General features: G+C 39.8%; 1 protein-coding gene across 3 annotated transcripts in view; it reads left to right on the forward strand.

Annotated features, from left to right (window-relative positions):
• The window catches only part of ARMH3 (armadillo like helical domain containing 3), a 230,573-nt gene that overhangs the window by 122,605 nt on the left and 87,569 nt on the right, over nt 1-20,399 (forward strand). For all 3 annotated transcript variants that reach the window (XM_033184890.1, XM_033184899.1, XM_033184909.1), the window contains one exon: nt 4,975-5,050. In XM_033184890.1, the coding sequence (XP_033040781.1) occupies nt 4,975-5,050 (76 nt within the window). The remainder of the gene's footprint in view (nt 1-4,974; nt 5,051-20,399) is intronic.

The raw sequence follows: 20,399 nt of genomic DNA on the forward strand, positions 1-20,399 counted from the left end.
TTACTCCACCATGCTGGAAGTAGAACTTTACCATTTTTTAAAAATGTATTTTTGTTTAATATAAAATTTTTCTTTCATTATTTTAAAAATCTCATTTCTTTGTTTTCTGGCTTACATAGTTGCTAGTAAGAGGTCTGTTGTTTTCATCTTTGTTTCTCTGTGCATAATATCTTTGTTTTTCTCTGAATGCTTTTTTTTTTTTTTGAGATGGAGTCTCACTCTGTCCCCCAGACTGGAGTGCAGTGGTGCCATCTGGGCTCATTGCAATCTCTGCCTCCTGGGTTCAAGCGATTCTTATGCCTCAGCCTCCCGAGTAGCTGAGATTACAGGTGTGCACCACCATGCTTGGCTAATTTTTGTATTTTTAGTAGAGACAAGGTTTCGCCATGTTGGCCAGGCTGGTCTCGAACTCCTGACCTCAGGTGATCCACCCACCTCGGCCTCCCAAAGTACTGGGATTACAAGCATGAGCTACCATGCCCAGCCTCTGAATGCTTTTAATATTTTCTCTTTGTCATTGGTTTTCAACAATATGATTATCACATGCCTTGGCATGGTTTTCTTTATGTTTATTTTGCTTGGGGTTCTTAGAACTTCTTGAATCTGTACATTTCTAGTTTTCATCGAATGTGGAAATGTTTTGGCTATGATTTCTTCAAATATGTTTTGTCCCTGCTCTTCTCAGTTTGGACTCTCTCTCTCTCTCTATATATACCATATATTATATATTATATATAATACACCATATATTATATATTTGTTATATATAATACACCATATATTATATATTATATAATACACCTATATTATATATAATACACCTACATTATATATTATATAATACACCTATATATATATAATACACCTACATTATATATATATAATACACCTACATTATATATTATATATATACACCTACATTATATATTATATATAATACCCTACATTATATATTATATATAATACACCTATATTATATATATATAGGCTCAAGCAATCCTTCTGCCTTAGCCTTCCAAAGTGCTGAGATTATAGGCATTAGCCACTGTGCTTAGCCATGGGTTTCTTTTTTAATATTTCCATTTCTTTGCTCATCATTTTCAAATTTTCCTCAGTCTTCCTGAATATATGGAACATATTTCTAATAGCTGTTTTAATGTCCTTGTCTTCTCCTTCCATTGTCTTTCTTCATGTCTAGGTCTGTTTCTACTGACTGATTTTCCCTGTGCTTATGCTTCATATTTTTTTTGTTTCTTATGGTTCATATGTTTTTGTTTCTTTGCGTGCCTGGTTATTTTTGTCATTAGAATTTAGAAATTGTGATTTTTATGATGTGGATGCTGGATTTTGTTATGTTTCTTTTATGTAAGATTGTACTTTTTTCTGGAATGTGATTATGTTATGTGGAATCAGTTGGATCTTTTCAGGTTTTGCTTTTAAGGGTTGAGGGTAGATCAAGAGCAACCTTGAATGTAGGCTAGTTTGTCCCATTACAAATGCAGTACCCATTTACAGAACCTGCCTGATACTCCATGTGTTACTAGGTCTTTCCACTCTTGCTGGTGGAAGCACAAGTTATTTTCGTTGCCGAGCGTGTCATGAACTCCTCAGTTTCTTCTCCTTTCCAGTGATTCTTCGCCCTCAGCCTTGGGTAGTTTCTTCTTCTGTATGCATAGATCAGTGTCTGCAAGAGATACAAGGGATCTCCAGAGCTGTCTGTCAAACTCCCTCCTTGCCAGCTTTCTGCCCCACATCCTCTAGATGTCTTGGCCTCTCCAAATGCTGGTCTCTGTGTCTTCAACTTTGCAAGATTTCTGGCTTCTGTTTAGATTCTTCTTCCCAGCCCTGCAGTGTGGGAACTTTTCTGCAGGGCAGTTGTAGGGTTCACCTTCTTTGTTTTCCTCCTTTTGGGGGATCACAGTTCTATATTGCTTGTTTTCCAATGTCTGACAACCACTGTTTCATATGTTTTGTCCAGGTTTCTGTTGTTTAAAGTAGGAGGGTAAGTTATGTCTTATTACTGCATCTTGGCTAAAAGAGGAAAGACTTTTTTTTTTTTTTTTGTGATGGAGTCTTGCTCTGTTGCCTAGGCTGGAGTGCAGTGGTGCAATCTTGGCTCACTGCACGCTCTGCCTCCAGGGTTAAAGCAATTCTCCTGCCTCAGCCTCCTGAGTAGCTGGGACTACAGGCACATGCCATGACACCCAGCTAATTTTTTTTTTTTTTTGTATTTATAGTTGAGATGGGGTTTCACCATGTTGGCCAGGCTGGTCTTGAATGCCTGACCTCAAGTGATCCACCCACTTCAGTCTCTCAAAGTGCTGGGATTACAGGCATGAGCCACTGTGCCCGGCTCACTAAGACATTTTTGGTAAAGGCACATACTTAATCTTCCTGTTTGGCTGCAGTGAAGTCCACTGTATGGGAAGGACCTCCACAGAAGGTACCCAGAACCGTAAATGACGTTATGTTTTAATCTGTCTTTTATTATTTTTAAAATCAAAGACAATTACCAATACTAAAGAAAAGCATAGAAAATATTTAAAATTTTATAATCCCTTGGTTCTAGTACTACCACTGTTTTCATTGTTGTATATTAACCCACATGCATGCATAGTTTTACAGAGTTGTAATCATGATATCCTTCTAGCTTGTGTTTTTTAAAGTACAATTTGTATTTTTTGTAATTTTCATGTCTCTTTTTAAATGGTTGCATATTATTTTTGTGTACTATAATTTACTACATAAATGATTGCTTTAGTTTGAGACTTTTAGGGAATTTTGAAATAATTTTGTGTTTCAATTTGGTAGCTCAGAAAAGAATGTAAAAACCAATGGCGTTTCCAAAGGAAATGCAGTGATGAGGTCATCTGGGTGCCTGTTCAGTAAGGAACAGAGCTGACAGGGTATTACAGAGAAGTAATCTGTGGACAGAGTTTAATACCTCTGTGAAAATGTGAGGAGGTAAAATTCAGCTCCATTTCATAAACGTCTAGGTTCTACCATCAGAGAACTTGTGATTTTGTGGAGGATCTGGTGAAAAACCAATGCATCTAAATAAATTTCACAATTGAGTTGAACAATACATGTATGGCTTCCTGAAACAATTTTGTTCATGACATGAATAAATTCACACATGCACTCAGTGAAACCTGAGTTCAGATTGTAGAGCTCTAACTTGGAACTATACCAAATTCCCTTGCACTAAATCTTATAAATTAAAAAAGCAGCACTGTTGATGAGTTTTATTAAGCCTTCTGTCTTATCTTCTTTTTCATAAAATTGCATGAATTTATAAACGTGAGACATTGCTGAAACAGATGTAGAGCAGCCACATGAGCTCTCTTTCCCCTATTACAGCTACAGGCCCTCCCCTCTGATAGAGCTGCTGCTATAGCTCTTGAGAATCTTGGGTCAGGCGTACATAGTCATGATACTCAGCTATGAAGGTCATATACAGATTGGTCACGCATTTCTTAATGTTAGTGGGGCCCTGCTTTTTTTCTTTTGGGAAAGTCTCAGATACAGTACATTCATTCATTCATTTGGGAGGTAGTCTATTGAAATTAATAATAGCTAAAATTTATTTACTATGTGGCAGGCACTAATCTAAGAACTTTATATATAACAATTCTTTCATATAGGTTTTGCTGTTATTCTCTAGTGGGTGGCAGGGGCTGGACTTGGACCCTGACCATTGGCTTCAGAGATCTTGTTCTTCTCTGCATAAATGTAGGCTCTTGAGTCGTTTCCCTCCAGGTTTAAATTCCAGCTCCATTACTTACAATTTGTGTGAATGACTGCAATCAGTTACTGTACTTGTCTCCTCTCAGTCTTGGTTTTCCTCATCTGTATGCTACATTACATATACCCTAACTTGGTCCAGTGCCTGGCACATAGTAAAGTCTCCATATATTTAGCTCTTACTAATTAGCATTCATTAAAACATACACTTAGAGTGCCTACCATGTGCTTGCTCTTTCAAGGAGCACTTGTGCTGTTTGTCTCTTTTCTAAAATGGCATAGGTACTTTAATGTGTGACTCTGAAGATCATAGCTGATAGAGGATATATTCAGGTCTGTATTTCTATTATCTTTCCTCTGTGTGTGAGTTTGGAAAAGGGAGAGAATTTGGTCACACAAGGGAAGAACATTCTTGTAGATTCATTTTGTAGGTCACACAATTCAGTCAGAGCACCAAATAAAGGTTAATCTGTTCTCACTCATAGGTGGTTATTGAAAAATGAGAACACTTGGACACAGGGTGGGGAACATCACATACCAGGGCCTGTCGTGGGGTGGGGGGAGTAGGGAAGGACAACATTAAGAGATACACCTAACATAAATGGCAAGTTAATTGTTGCAGCACACCAACATGGCACATATATACATATGTAACAAACCTGCACCTTGTGCACATGTACCCTAGAACTTAAAGTATAATTTAAAAAGAAAAAAAAGGTTAATCCTTGATTGACACATGACCATCCTGTATGTGGATGTGTCCTGTTTGACTGAGTTTATATGTTAAGGAGTTTATACATATACATAGAGCAGGAAGGGACATCAACTAAGCCAGCCAGTTCCATTAAATCAGCCCCTACCATTAGGGCAATGATAAATATGGCAACCAGGTTACCCTCACCTCACCACCCCAGTGTAGATTGTAAATACATGCAAAAATTAAGTTATGGAACCCTGTTAGCAGAGGGGAGGGAAAACCTAAGGCAGAGAAGGAGTAGAGTATTTTGATAGAAAGTGAAAAGAAGTTAGAGAAAAAACTCGAGTGAAAATAGTTGAGAGAATTCTATAAGCCCTTGTATTTTTATCTAAGCTGAGGATGTTTTTAACAGAAGATTGGCATAGGCTTTGTTTGGTTATTCTGAGAGTGCTATTCTGAGATGTGTCTTCATTCCTCATGTTTGTGTTTTATGCCGGGGATTTGACAGATCTGTGTTCTTTCCTTCTTTGCAGTACTGAGGCTTTCTACCAATGCAGGCCAGTGGAAGGAAGCAGCTAGCAAGGTGACCCATGCATTGGTTAATATCAGGTAAGGAATGAAAAGTATCTCTTGCAGAGTTCCTTGGCTCTTCCTTAGGTTTATTGTACCTTTCTAAGTAGAGTGTGTTAAACACTACTACTATTTTAAGCCTTGATGTCTGTAGGAGTGGAAGAAAAATTGTTGTACTTGATCAGGAAAAGCAGGAGTACACGAGGATTTTATTTTATCATATTGAAACAGCTCAAAGTGCTGGCTGTTCTGTGAATTTTTTTAATGAGAGATGCCTTTTCAGGCATGCTAGTTGCCAGAGTGTTCTGTGTATAGGTCATCTGAAAGCTTTTCTCCAAAGATTTTCCGCTTTTCTCCATGCCTTCAGTGAATGATTCATGGAGATCTAGAATGTTGACCTTTTACTTTACGTGACTGTTTCTATTTATGGTAAACAGAGGCAAATGGAGTCCATGGGGCTGAGTCATTTTAGGTTGCTTATGAAACAGCAAGGCAATTACAGAGTGCCATATATATTGGATAAAGTTGTGTCAGGCATGGAGTTGGTCAGGGTCTTGAAGAGGCACCACTCATGCGGCTGGTGTGAGCTGTTGGTAAATGGAGAGGAGAAAGTGCTTTCACCATTGGGAAACCTAAATTCGACTTTTCTTCTGTTCCTTGCTCCCTTTGTGCCTATGATTTTTTGTTTTCTCAATAGTTATTACATTGTTCTTATAAACAATTGAAAAATTAACATTGAGTAAAAGACAAATCCAACAGATGGGGAACTTGATTTAGCTCCAGATGTAAGACTTGCCAGACATTCCTAGTAATAGGACACATTACAACTTGGTATAGATTCTAATGTGTGACATAGCTGGTCTGTGATTTTTTTCCTATATCTTTTATTTCTTTTTATTTAAAGGTAAAATGTCCTGTCCCTGCAGTGATTTACTACCATGTTTGGCACATCTGGGCATAAAAGGAGAAGTGTGAAATGTGTGTGTTAGGAGGACTGGGATGAGGGAGCATGGGGTGAGATGTGCTAACAAGATTGCAGTGAAGGTTGATCTGCCTTACCTGTCCCCAGAGTCATTTTGCGTCAAACACAATTTTATAAATCTCACAAATAAATGCATATCCGCACCTAGCAAATAATCCAGATACTGTGGTGAGGCCTTATGATAAATGCAATTTTCTGGAAGAATCAGGAATTACAAACTGCCTTCTCCCAAATATCCCTTTATGACCCAAGGGCAGCATGACAAATGTGGGTGTTTGAATGAAGCACCAGGTTCTGGGCTAGGGTATGAAGTGCATATGGGTATAATTTATGTTGTGTTGACCTATTCATGTATTTATGTAGGCCTTTCAGGCAGCTCCTTTTCCTGTGGGGCCTGTTTCCTTGATCACATTCCTTTATACTTGCCTTATCTTCTACTTTGTTGCTTTTCCTTTCGTGATTTCTGGCTTGGCTGCTGTCCCTGTTCTTCCCAAGGGCCATCAAGCAGCTAATTTAAGCTTTTGACCTCTCCTTTTTCCAACAGCTAAGAAAGGACTGGGCTGAGCCTTGTTACCATGTAACCTCTTTCTTCTCTTTGTATGACTGTCAGGCCTATACCTTCATTTTCATTCCTTAAATTTCTCTGATTAACTTGCTGCAATAATCACATAATTTTTACTGTTGCTAATAATCGGACTCAGTATACATCTAAAGTAGCAAAAAGATCCAGTTATGGACAGGCTCAGTGGCTCATGCCTGTAATCCTAGACCTTTGGGAGGCAGAGGTGGGAGGATCACTTGATCCCAGGAGTTCAAGACCAGCCTAGCCAGCATAGTGAGACCCTGTCTCTAAAAAACAAAATAAACAAAGATTAGCTGGGCATGGTGGCACATGCCTGTAGTCCCAGCTGCTGAGGAGTCTGAGGTGGGAGGATCATTTGAGCCCAGGAGGTCAGGTTGAGGCTGCAGTGAGCCCAAGATCATGTCACTGCACTGCAGCCTGGGTAACAGAGTGAGGCCCTGTCTCAAAACAAACAAATCAATTTTTTGAAGAGATTATTGGAAAGAAGTGATTGAATGTCACCACAGTAAGGCCAGATCAGGAAAAAATACAGGTGGTGCTAAGCCTGCAAAAGTTTACCATTTTTTTTTTCTGACATCTGTTCTCACTTATTAAATGCCAGACTTTGTGCTGCTCTTTCTTATACTACCTTCTTTAATCTTCAAACTTTATAGGGTGTATTATGTACTTTTAAAAATATACTTTTTCCCAGTGAAGAAACTGAGTCTTAAAGATGTATATTGTAGAAGTCCCCGTATTTGTTCCTTGGCAAAGCTGAGAATTAATAATAGGTCCCCCTTCTTCCTCCTCCTCTTCCTCTTCCTCTTCTTCTTCTTCTTCTTCTTTTTCCTCTTCCTCTTCCTCCTCTTCTTCCCCTTCCTCTTCCTCCCCTTCCTCTTCTTCCCCTTCCCCTTCCCCATCTTTCTTCCATTTTTTTTTGAGACAGGGTCTGACTCTGTCACTCAGGCTGGAGTGCAGTGGCACGATTTCTGCTCACTGTAGCCTCTGCTTCCCAGGCTCAAGCAATCTTCCCACCTCAGCCTCCCAAGTAGCTGGGACTATAGGCACGTGCCACCACACCTAGCTAATTTTTGTATTTTTTTGTAGAGATGGGGTTTCACCATGTTGCCCAGCCTGATCTCAAACTCCTGAGCTCAAATGATCCACCTGCCTTGGCTTCCCAAAGTGCTGGGATTACAGGCGTAATTAGGCTGAGCCACCATGTTCAGCCTAATCCTAGGTCTTCGAAGTCCAAGTTCAGGGCTGCTCTTTCTTGCAAGCCATAATACCTCCTTCTGTAAAGCTACATTGAAGACTAACATGGAGGGGTAAACAGAAAACTCACCATGATGTATTGAAAGGAATATGGAAATTTGAGTTGGAAAAACTGTATTTTTTTCTTTTGTCTCTACCACTTACTGTGTGACCATGAGCAAGTTACTTAGCTTCTGTGGACCTCTATCCACCATCTGTAAAGTGGAGCTGATGGTGATAGCAACTATTTCACCAGGTAGTGGTTGTGAGAATTATATGACGTAATGCATATGAAAGCTCCTGGTGAACTATAAAATACTGGTTATTTCACTTGTGTCTTCAAGGTTCATTCCTGTTGTAGCATGTGTCAGAATTCCCTTTCTTTTTAGGGTGAATAATATTCCTCTGTCTGTATATACCACATTTTGCTTATCCATTCATCTGTTGATGGACACTTGAGTTGCTTCTACTTTTTGGTTATTATAAATAATGCTGCTATGAACTTGGGTATACAAGTATCTGTTTGAGACCCCACTTTCACTTTTTGGAGACATATCCTCAGAAGAGGAATTGCTGTGTCATATGATAATTCTGTATTTAATTTTTTGAGAAATTGCCATAGTGTGTTTTTTTTTGTTTTGTTTTGTTTTTTTTTTTAGATTTAGCATTTTGACCCTTCCTTAGAGTAGTTCCTAAGTACATCTTCAGTTTTCCTCTTTTTTTTTTTTTTTGAGATGGAGTCTCACTCTGTTGCCCAGGCTAGAGTGCAGTAACATGATCTCTGCTCACTGTAATCTCTGCCTCTTAGGTTCAAGTGATTCTCCTGCCTTAGCCTCCTGAGTAGCTGGGATTACAGGCACGCACCACTATGCCCGGCTAATTTTTGTATTTTTAGTAGAGATGGGATTTTACCTTGTTGACCAGGCTGGTCTCAAACTCCTGACCTTGTGATCCACCCACGTCGGCCTCCCAAAGTGCTGGGATTACAGGCATGAGCCACCGCACCTGGCCCATTTTTCTTTTCTATAAAAGTTAAGATATTACCTTAACCTTGAGAGATGTTTTGCTTTCCTTGGTAGGGAGAACTTGATGGTTTTGAATGAGGGCAGTCCAGGGAGTTTTCTTTTCTCAGTCAGTATTCTCTTAGCAGAGAGCAAAAAATAGTATGACTTGGAAGTGTGTACTCCAGTGAACCAATGGTAATGAGTGCTGCCTTAGGCTCCTTTTCGCTAACAGCTTGTGTTAGATACCCATGACACTACTTTCTGTGGTTTAGAAAACAAGAACCTGTGTCAGAAAATCTGACCTATAGTTATCCAGGAATACTGTGGGATATTTAACACCAAGTTGATGATCAAGGATAGAGATATAAATGCTTAGCAGTAAAATTCTGATGTTGTGCAGCATTTGCTTCTGCTGTTTATGAAAGGTATTTGTGCTGATCCCACATCTGAAAAGGATTTTTAAGGCAGAGTGAACAAACTCTTAGCCACCTCTTCTGTAGTAAGAAGGGCTTGGGTTGCATGTGAAGTCTTCAGACACCTAACAGCTGTGAGGCCTTCCAGACTAGTTTGCCAGTTGACGGTATCTCCAAATTATGTCTTTGAGATCTGGAATGCAGTGCATCTAATGACTACCATAATGTTGTGTCTCCCCAGCAGGTGAAAGGCAGCAGGAAGGCTGTAGACCTTTCTCTTCTAAGAATACTTAGTTTAGATTGTGACAATGGAAGTTAAAAGTACTTCGACACACTCAGAGCCTAAATTTGCTCAAGTGTCAGTCTTTTTGCTTTTCACTTGTTTTTCATGGCCTAGTCATGCTAGTTCTTTAACTGTCAAAGTTATTTGTGTTTAAACAATTTGCCTCTCTCTTCCCGTTTGATCCTTCAGTGAGATTCTTAAAATGCAGCTGCTTAGAAACTGCTGTTTTTATTGGAACACAAACAAGGCCCTGTATGTTTCTGTATGTTTTCCTCTCTATAGGAAAGTTGTATCATTGCTTTGCTATACAAAAAAAAAAAAAAATATATATATATATATATATTGCTCCACCTTTGAGATTCCACTTGTTGGTGTAATTGTTGCTTCAGCTGCTTCCACAGATCTAATGGTTCACAAAGGAGTACTTTGAGGGGCCAGTGCAGGGCTGCTTGGTGAACTGCAGCACAGTAACGGACTCTTGGTTTAGGAGATTCAGACATTGTAATTAAATAGTAAGATTTTTAGTTGGGGGCTGCTGTGTTTTAGATGACTGTGACTTTAGTATCTAAAACCCCTCCTAAACTTATCCCAAAATTTGGGAACTTTTTGCCTGAAGACTTACATGCTAAATATTTCCTGCCAACACTTGGCAGGCAATCCCATTGAAGTCTTACACTTTAGGAAGATGTCTGCTATTAACCTTATTAGTCGAAAGAGACTAAAGTCTGACCTTTATCTAACCAAACAACTTTCAGGGTAAGTAATTTGAGGCCCTTAATGAATCTCTTCAAATTAAAATTTTAATGCTTTACACTTAATGAGCATTTTATTAGGACCAAGTTCAAAATCCTATTCTCTGATTGCTCACAGAAAGAGAATAGTGACTGAATCATACTGCAAGTGGGTGATTCTCCTGATCTGTAATTTTCTTAAGGTAGATAAGTTTTAACTATGGTTAATGTATTAACTTTTTTCTTAATTTGGAATGCCTTAAGCTGAAGTTCAGTATTTCTTCAAGAATGACTTTTCAGATATTGTTACGATTAAGTGACAAGCTTGGGGTTTGGAATGAGAATTTAGTGTATTTCTTTTAAATCTCTTAATTGTTCACCTAGTGAGTTTGCTTCCTGTCTTCCTGTTCACTTTATGGTCTTTTTGTTCCAGTGCCAAAGTGGTCCCCTCACCCACCCTTCTTTCTTGCTTATGTAGCTGTTTTCTTTCACCCTAAAAAACACTCTTACCCTCATACATGGGTGCACACATGTGCGCGTGCACAGACACACACACATGGTTAAGTGTACACTGCTGGGGAGGCTAAGGAACAAGAATAGCTTTCAGCAGCCTCTGAGATAATGGGGTTATTGAGTATAACATCCTTTGGAATAGGCTGTGTGCAGAATTCTGAATGTCACAGGAAATAAGCCTTCAAGCAGTAATCACTGTCGATAGCAAAAGTTAGGGTTAGGAAGGAATGTGAAGTCTCATCCAGCCAAAAGCTCCCCAACTTCCTTTGCCCACTCACCTGTTTGGGCTAAAATCTTTGCCACATTGCTATAGTTCACTTAACAAAGTGGATACCAATGAGAGAGAAGCAGTTTCATGCCCAGGCACTTCAGCTGAAGGATGCAACTTAGTCTAGTGAAAAGTAAATGTGGACTAAATTGATTAATGATAGAAGCAGAGCCATTGGGCTGTTGACTCTTGAATAGCAGGGAGTACATGAACATAACCTTCTATTCTGCAGTTGTCTGCTCTGAGGTGGCAAGTAAGCTCAGATTATCTCCACTGAGTTAGATTTTATCAATAATGACCTTTTTTTTTTTTTCTGTTAATCAGACCCTGCTGATCTCCCATTAGAGAAAATGAAAAGCATTATACAGATTAAAACAAAGCACCAACATGGAGCTGGTATAATATTGTTTACCCAATGACTGGGAGCATTACATATCATTCCAATGGTCACTGTTCCCTAATCTCTTAAGACTACAGCTAGAATTGAAAAACCAAACACTGAATCCCATGTGGTTAATCATCTGTTTTACCCTAGTTTGGTTTATGCTGCAAAATGAAGTTTTACAATAGGTCATAGGTGGACTTGAGGAACTGCAGTGCAGTAAAGAAGTTGTGGCCAGGCGCAGTGGCTCACGCCTGTAATCCCAGCACTTTGGGAGGCCGAGGGGAACGGATCCTAAGGTCAGGAGATCAAGACCATCCTAGCTAACATGGTGAAACCCTGTCTCCACTAAAAATACAAAAAATTAGCTGGGTGTGGTGGTGGGTGCCTGTAGTCCCAGCTACTCGGGAGGCTAAGGCAGGAGAATGGTGTGAACCTAGGAGGTGGAGCTTGCAGTGAGCTGAGATGGAGCCACTGCACTCCAGCCTGGGCGAAGGAGAAAGAAAAAAACAAAAGTCTTAGTTTAGGAGATCCAGACATTCGTAATTAAATATTAAGATTTTTAGCTGGGGGCTGCTGTGTTTTGGATGAGTGTAACCTTAGCATCTAAACCCCCTCCTAAACTTATCCTGAAATTTTCTTAGAGTCTTTTTCTACATTTGCCCTATTTTTTTTTTTACTTGTGATAAAAATACACATGACATAAAATTTACCATTTTAACGATTTTTTAAAAATTGAGATGGAGTCTCGTTCTGTCGCCCAGGCTGGAGTGCAGTGGTGCAATCTCAGCTCACTGCAAGCTCTGCCTCCTGGGTTCACACCATTCTCCTGCCTCAGCCTCCCATGTAGCTGGGACTCTACAGGCGCCCGCCACCACGCCTGGCTAATTTTTTGTATTTTTAGTAGGACGGGGTTTCACCATGTTAGCCAGGATCATCTCGATCTCCTGACTTCGTGATCCACCCGCCTCAGCCTCCCAAAGTGCTGGGATTACAGGCGTGAGCCACCGCGCCCGGCATGCCCGGCCCATTTTAACGATTTTGAAGTGTACAGTTTAGTGGTAAGTGCATTAACATTGTTGCACAACCATCACCAACATCCATCTCCAGGGCTACTTCTTTTTCTTCAACTGAAACTTTGTACTCATTAAATACAAACTCCCTGTTCCCTCCTCCCAGCCTCTGGCTATTATCATTCTGTTTTCTGTTTCTATGAATTTGACTATTTTAGGAACTTTATATAAGAGGAATTACAAAATGTTTGTCCTTCGTGACTGGATTATTTTGCCTAATATTGTTCTCAAGGTTCATCCGTGTTGTAGCATGTAGCAGAATTTCCTTTTTAAGGATGAATAATATTGCATTGTATGAATATGCCACATTTTGTTTCTCCATTTTCATGTTAACGGACACTTGGGTTGCTTCCACCTTTTAGCTATTGTGACTAATGCTGGTGTGAACATGAGTATATGTAAATCTGAGACTCTGCTTTCATTTCTTTTGGGTATGTACCCAGAAGTGTTATTGCTGAATCATATGGTAATTCTCTGTATAACATTTTGAGTAACTGCCACTCAAAGTGGCTGCACCATGTTACTTTCCAATTTCTTCACTTTCTTCCCAACATTTGTTTTCTGTTTCTGTTTTTGTTTTTTGTTCCTCCTCTCTCCTGTTTTCTGTTTTTTGGTTACTAGCCATCCCAGCAGGTGTGAAGTGGTGTCTCATAGTGATTTTAATTTCTTTTTTTTTAATGACTGGTGATGTTGAGCATCTTTTTATATGCTTATTGGCCATTTGTATATCTTCTTTGGAGAAATGTCTATTGAAGTCTTCTGCTCATTTTTTAATGGAATTTTTGATTTTTTGTTGTTGAGTTTTAGGAGTTCTTTATATATTCTAGATATTAATTCATTATCAGATATATAATGTGCAGATATTTTCTCCCATTCCATGGGTTGCCTTTCATTTCATTGATGGTGTCCTTTGATGCACAAGTTTTAAATTTTGATGAAATTTAACTTAGCTATTTTTTCGCTTGTTGCTTATGTTTTTGTTATCACATCCAAGAAGTCATTGCCAAATCCAGTGTCATCAGGTTTTCTCCCATGTTTTCTTCTAAGAGTTTTATGTTCTTTTAGCCCTTACATTTAGGTCCTTGATCCTTTTTTGTTTTTTGAGGTAGGGTCTCGCTACATTGCCCAGGCTTATCTTGAACTCCTGGGCTCAATTGATCCTCCTGCCTCAGCCTCCCTAGTAGCAAGGACTACAGGTATACACCACTACACCCAGCTTCCTTTGATCCATTTTGAGTGACTTTTTATATATGATGTAAAGTAAGCATCCAACTTCATTTCTGGGCACATGGATATCCAGTTTCCCTAATGCCCACTGCATTTTTTTTTTTTTTTACAGACTTTTGTTCTTGTTGCCCAGGCTGGAGTGCAATGGTGCAGTCTCGGCTCACTGCAACCTCCACCTCTTGGGTTCAAGCGATTCTCCTGCCTTGAACCCGAGTAGTCTCCCGAGTAGCCGGGATTATCGGTGCCCGCCACCACACCCACCTAATTCTTTTGTATTTTTAGTAGAGACAGGGTTTCACCATGTTGGCCAGGCTGGTCTTGAACTACTGACCCTCAGGTGTGAGCCTCGGCCTCTCAAAAGTGTTGGGATTATGGGCATGAGCCATCGCACCTGACCCCCACTGCTTTTCTGAGACAACCACAGCTCAAATTTCTTAACTTGAATCAGGCTGAATTTGGAACTTAACTGATAAGGGATAGAAATGCAGCCTCTCCCATTTTTTCCTACTTATTTCCATTCCTTTTTGTTTTTTAGGTTTGCTCATCCCTCTTCTGTTTAAGAGATAGCATAATGTAGTGGTTAAGAGTAGGGACTCTAGAGTCAATTTGTCTGAGTTTGAGTCCCTGCTGTACCATTACTTTGGACAAGTTATTCAACCATTCTTTCCTTGAGTTTTCTCAGCTATAAAGTGAGAATAACAATGGACCTATATCATCGAGATTATTAAATGACAGTATATATAAAGCATGTAGAATACTGCCTGGCACATATTCAGTGCTATATACATGTTTATTATTGTTGTCTTTAAAAAATTGTTGTCCTGATCGTGCAAGTCTGGGAACCTTATCAGCCCCTTCCATACCCAACTTTGTTCAGTCCTTTTTCCGTAGTCATGTGGACTTAGTAGGGACCAGAGATACAAAATAATATTTATTTACAAGCTGACATCAAGGGCAATACTGGGACTTTGGCTGTCACCCTGTGCCTTTGCATCATTGATGGGAAAATAGTTTGGGTGGGGAGAGTTTGTGTTTTCTATCACTTTCAGTCCTTTGAGGAGATGTTTGACCATGCAACCTTGGCTATATCATTGTGGTAAAAGAATGCCCCCAAAATGAATACACATATACCTGAGAGGGTATTAACCAACATGTTCTTATCTTTGGTTGGCAGGATTATAGGTGGTTTTATAGGTTGGTGCAAAAGTAATGGCAAAACCGCAATTACTTTTGCACCAACCTAATAAGTTTTTGTTCTTGTATTTTAATTTATTAAAACATTTAGCTGTTAACTTTTTTTGTAGATACTCTTTATCAGGTTGAAGAAAGTCCTTTCTGTTCTTAGTTTGTTGGGTGTTTTTATCATCAAAGGGTGTTGGATTTTGTCAAATGCTTTTTCTGCTTCTATTGAGATGATTGTGTGGTTTCTATTTCTTATTCTATTGATAAAACGTACTACGGCCGAGGCAGGTGGATCACGAGGTCAGGAGATCGAGACCATCCTGGCTAACATGGTGAAACCCCGTCTCTACTAAAAAACAAAAAATTAGTTGGGCGTGGTGGTGGGCGCCCGTAGTCCCAGCTACTCGGGAGTCTGAGGCAGGAGAATGGTGTAAACCCAGGAGGCAGAGCTTGTGGTGAGCTGAGATTGCGCCAGTGTGCTCCAGCCTGGGCAACAGAGCGAGACTCCGTCTCAAAAAAATATGTAATAATAAATACTACATTAATTGATTTTCAGATGTTAAACCTTGCATTCCTGGGATAAATCTTACTTGGTCATGGTGTATAATTTTTCTATTTTGCAGGATTCAGTTTGCTAGTACAGGATGAGCATCTCAAATCTGAAAATCTGAAATCTGAAATGCTCTAAAATCTGAAACTTTTTGAGCACCAGCATGATGCTTAAGGGAAATGCTCATTGGAACAATTTGTGTTTCAGATTTCTGGATTAGGGATGCTCAGCTGGTAAGTATAATGCAAATATCCAAAATTTAAAAAAAAATCTGAAACCTAAAACTCTTCTGGTCCCAAGCATTTTGGATAAGGATATTCAGCCTATGTTTTATGTGCATATGCAATATCTGCAGACCAAAGAAGTATTGCTATCTCATTTTTTGTTCCTCTGATCCTTCTTTACTGCTTTCTTTGCATTAAGTGAATATTTTCTAAAAAGCATTTTTATTGCTTTAATGATTTTTGTCACTATTTTTTGAGTTATTTCCTTAGTGCTTGCTCTAGGGCTTAGCGTGCAGGTATCTTAATTTATCAGAATTAGCTTCAGATTTATACTAAATTAATTTCAGTGAAATATAGAAATGTTACTCTTATGCAACTCTGAATAACATGCACACAAAACACCCACTTCAATAAACTTTATTTGTAGAGGACACTCTTTCCTGAGAAAGTGAGGACCCACTAGAAACAGGACTCTAATTTTGTCCACTTTATCATTTCTGGAGCAAGGACTAGATGATAGTGGGGAAAAAGTCTGTATTTAGATTTTAGATACATACATTTCCTTTGTGGGAGATTTTCTCACATGTAGGTGTTAAACACAGCATTTTAGATCCTGCTCTATTCCTTGGTGAGCTAATAGCCCACAACTATTTCTTTTCCTGTACTCAAAATGTGAGCAGTCAGTTCTCATTGGCTCTTACGGTCTGCATATTGAACTTTATGGCAAAGTACAGGTACAAAAGTAACAGGAATAATAGGGGAAGAATTGTTTTGGGGGTATACAATTTTGAAAGGACACAGTACTTTGATATGTAGTCAAAGAAGGAGTTGTTAGGTGTGTTCCTTTATGTCTAGTGTCTTTAGGACTAGAGTCGAGTTCCTTTATGGTTTGTAGAAGACATTCTTGTACTGTGCTCTGTCTTTTTAAAAATTTATTTTATTGGCCAGGTGTGGTGGCTCATGCCTGTAATCCCAGCACTTTGGGAGGCTGAGGCTGGTGAATCACCTGAGGTCAGGAGTTCAAGACTAGCCTGGCTAACATGGTGAAACTCCATCTCTACTAAAAATACAAAAATTAGCCGGGCATGGTGGTAAGTGCCTGTAATCCCAGCTACTCGGGAGGCTGAGGCAGGAGAATGGCTTGAACCTGGGAGATGAAGTTGCAGTGAGCCAAGATCGCACCGTTGCATTCCAGCCTGGGCAACAAGAGTGAAAAAACTCTGTCTCAAACAAAAACAAAAATAAAAAACAACAACAACAAAATATTTTATTGTATTGTATTTTTTGTTTGTTTGTTTTACTTTTAGAGACAAGGCCTCTCTCTGTTGCCCGGGCTGGAGTACGGTGGCATAATCATAGCTTATTGCAGCCTCAAACTCTGGGGCTCAAGTGATCCTCCCGCCTTAGCCTTCTAAGTAGCTGGGATATAAGCATGTGCCACTGTGCCTGGCTTGTGCCCTGTCTTTTGTATCTCATTTTCTACCACTAAGGTAGGGCCTGCCGATTGTGGCCTGTTTTTACTGGCTCAAATTAGGAACTATTTCTAGAATATTGCTCCTGGGAGAAAAGGAGTCAATTTGAACGCAGCCCTCTGTCCTGAATGAAGCTACCGGACTGTGAAAAAGATCTCTTTAGTGGTTCCGGGTACGTTCTCTGAGAGTATCAGTTGAAGTCTTGTAGATATGGGGCCTCACCCTGTGTAAAGTCTCAGATTTTAAAAGAACATGAACAGCCAACCTGAGGAACCTTATAAGAACCTTTCATTATATTTGTGAATTAGTTGGGAGAGATCTTGTATGTATCTGGTGACCTTACTTTTAATATTGTTTTGGCAAATGATTAAACATTCCTTTTTGTTGGTTAACTACATGGACATTTTCTCTTTCTTATTTTATTTTATTTTTGAGACAGTCTCGCTCTGTTGCCCAGACTGGAGTGCAGTGACGCGATCTTGGCTCACTGCGACCGCTGCCTCCCAGGCCCAAGTGATTCTCGTGCCTCAGCCTCCCGAGTAGCTGAGGTTACAGAGATGTGCCACCACATCCGGCTAATTTTTTGTATTGTTGGTAGAGACAGGGTTTCACCATGTTGGCCAGGCTGATCTTGAACTCCTGACGTCAAGTGACCCACCTGCCTTGGCCTTCCAAAGTGCTGGAATTACAGGCATGAGCCACTGCATCCAGCTTTTCTTTTTCTTTTTCTTTTTGTAGTGACAGGGTCTCACTATGTTGCCCAGCCAGGTTGGTCTTGAACTCCTGAGCTCAAGCAGTCCTCCTGCCTCAGCCTCCCAAAGTGTTGGGATTACAGGCTGAAACTTAGTGTTCATCCTCTTTCTTAATGAATTATGCCAAATACTTGAGCCTTTTGGAGGTAGCTGGGAAGGACTGCCTGTGTGACTTAAGACAGTGATAATGGAGTAGCTGCTTCCTGATGTCTAGCGGTAGCTCAGAGTACGGACCTTGAGGTAAATTTAAACGGCTGTGTTCTGAGCAGACAGTTACAGATGAAATTGCCAAGAACATTGGAGAAGAAATGGATGATTGGCAGTTTGCTCCAGAATATTATAGTTCTTGGTCCCAGGTAGGTAAGTAAGTGGCCCCCTGAGGGCAGGAGAACACATTCTCTCCTTTCTCTTTAGGTCCACAGTCTCACTTTATTATTTTTGTAAATATGTATTTATACAGCAAAGGCCTTGGGTTTGCACTTGTGCCATTAGTAATTGATTGGATCTCCTACCTATAATTTTATAGTATGATAAATTAACTTTAATTTTTAATCTCAGCTTTAACTTTTTATGGGTGTCTAAAATGAGTCATCTGACATATGTCCTTTATTCTGCTAACCTTTTAATTAGCAGGACCTACCATATGCTATTTCCGATTTCTTTAGGTAAGCATCAAAATTATGGAAAGAGAAAGATTGAGAGGGGTAGAGTGAATGAGAGGCAGTGTAGAAGAAAGGTATTTCCAATGGACTCATTCTATAATGGGGTCGTAGGGATGAGAGGTGGCTAGAGTCTATACATCAATCCAAATCCTATCATTCCTGGGCATTTGCTCTTTCCCAGCCAGCTCTCCCGAGCCTCTGGCTCTCTGGAGATGGGCTGCTTTGGCTGACATAACTATCCCTGATCCTTTAGGGTTGTGCTACTCCCTAATTATTATTAATCCCAATGTAGGAAAAAAAAATTTGTTTTCGCCTGAGAAAAGGTTAATTTTTTTCCCCAAAGGAACTCTTCCTAGGAAATGTAGCCATTGAATTATAAAATGCTGGCTACTAATTATAACTTTTATAAGGTCTAGCCACAAAGTGTAGAAATAGGCATAGTTTAGGTCCCTAATTCCTTTCTCTTTTCTATTCTATATCTAGGGTACTTAAATAATAAATTATTTTAAAACCATGTGCAGTTTTTCATCTTATCCCTTATTTTTCCCTCTCCACGTATCTTTCTCAAAAGTTAGAGTAGAGCTCTGGCCATATAACCCAGATGTTCAGTCACTCTAAATTCGCATGTTTGGCTGCATGTGGTGGTTCACACTTGTAATCCCAGTGCTTTGGGAGGCTGAGGCAGGAGGATCACTTGAGGCCAGGAGTTTAGCCTGGACAACATACAAAAAATAAAAAAATAATTAGCTGGGCATGGTGGCACCTGCCTGTAGTCCCAGCTATTCTGGAGGCTGAGGCAGGAGGATCACTTGAGCCCAGGAGTTTGAGGCTGCAGTGAGCTATGCTCACACCACTGTACTCCAACCTGGGCGACAGAGTGAGACCTTGTCTCCAAAAAATAAAATAAAATAATAAAAAATAAATTATCAGATTTATATCAGAATGGCTAAGGTACCAGAGTTCGTCTTTTCTATTGGGCCTTGCCCCTGCACGTTAGTAGTGCCTGGATCACAGAACCTTAAACACTGAAAGAACGTAAGAGGCCATCTATGTCAGTCACCTTCCCAAAGCATAAATCTCATTTGTTAGAGATATATTCAGCTTCTGTTTGAACACTTAGAGAAATAGTGCTTAATACTTTAGGTTCCAGACCATTCTTTTTTTTTTTTTTTTAAGACAGAGTCTTGCTCTGTTGCCCAGGCTGGAATGCAGTAGCACGATCTCGGTTCACTGCAACCTCCGCCTCCTGAGTTCAGGCGATTCTCTTGCCTCAGCCTCCCCAAGTAGCTGGGATTACAGGCACCTGCCACCATGCCCAGCTAATTTTTTGTATTTTTAGTAGAGACGGGGTTTCACCATGTTGGCCAGGCTGGTCCTGAACTCCTGTCCTCAGGTAATCCGCCCGCCTTGACCTTCCAAAGTGCTGGGATTACAGGTTGAGCCACAGCCCCCAGCCCAGTCATTCTTTTAAATGATGAGTATCTCATACATTGCAGTCTTTCTCTTTGTAACCTGAACCTGTTGATTCCATTTCTACCTTTAGTTACAACACAAAAAAATGTTACCCTGTCTCCTAGATGTTAACTTCTTCAAAGGACTAACGTGTACTACTGCTGAACATTCTTTCTCTCTCAGTTATTCTTCATATGCTATGGTTTCAAAATCTCTGACACACTGTGATTGTCCTTTGGATATATTCTAACTTCTTAATTTATCTCCTGAAGTATGGTGTTAGGGTGTGCCTTACACCAAATTAAGCATTCAGTGAACGTTTCCTGCATTGAATGACATCTAGAACTGGATCTAGATACGTAGCTCAGATTACAAGGAGACTATTTATATGCATGATATGCA

Source organism: Trachypithecus francoisi, unplaced genomic scaffold (genome assembly GCF_009764315.1).
Source record: "Trachypithecus francoisi isolate TF-2019V2 unplaced genomic scaffold, Tfra_2.0 Contig01579, whole genome shotgun sequence".
Classification (NCBI taxonomy): Eukaryota; Metazoa; Chordata; class Mammalia; order Primates; family Cercopithecidae; genus Trachypithecus; species Trachypithecus francoisi.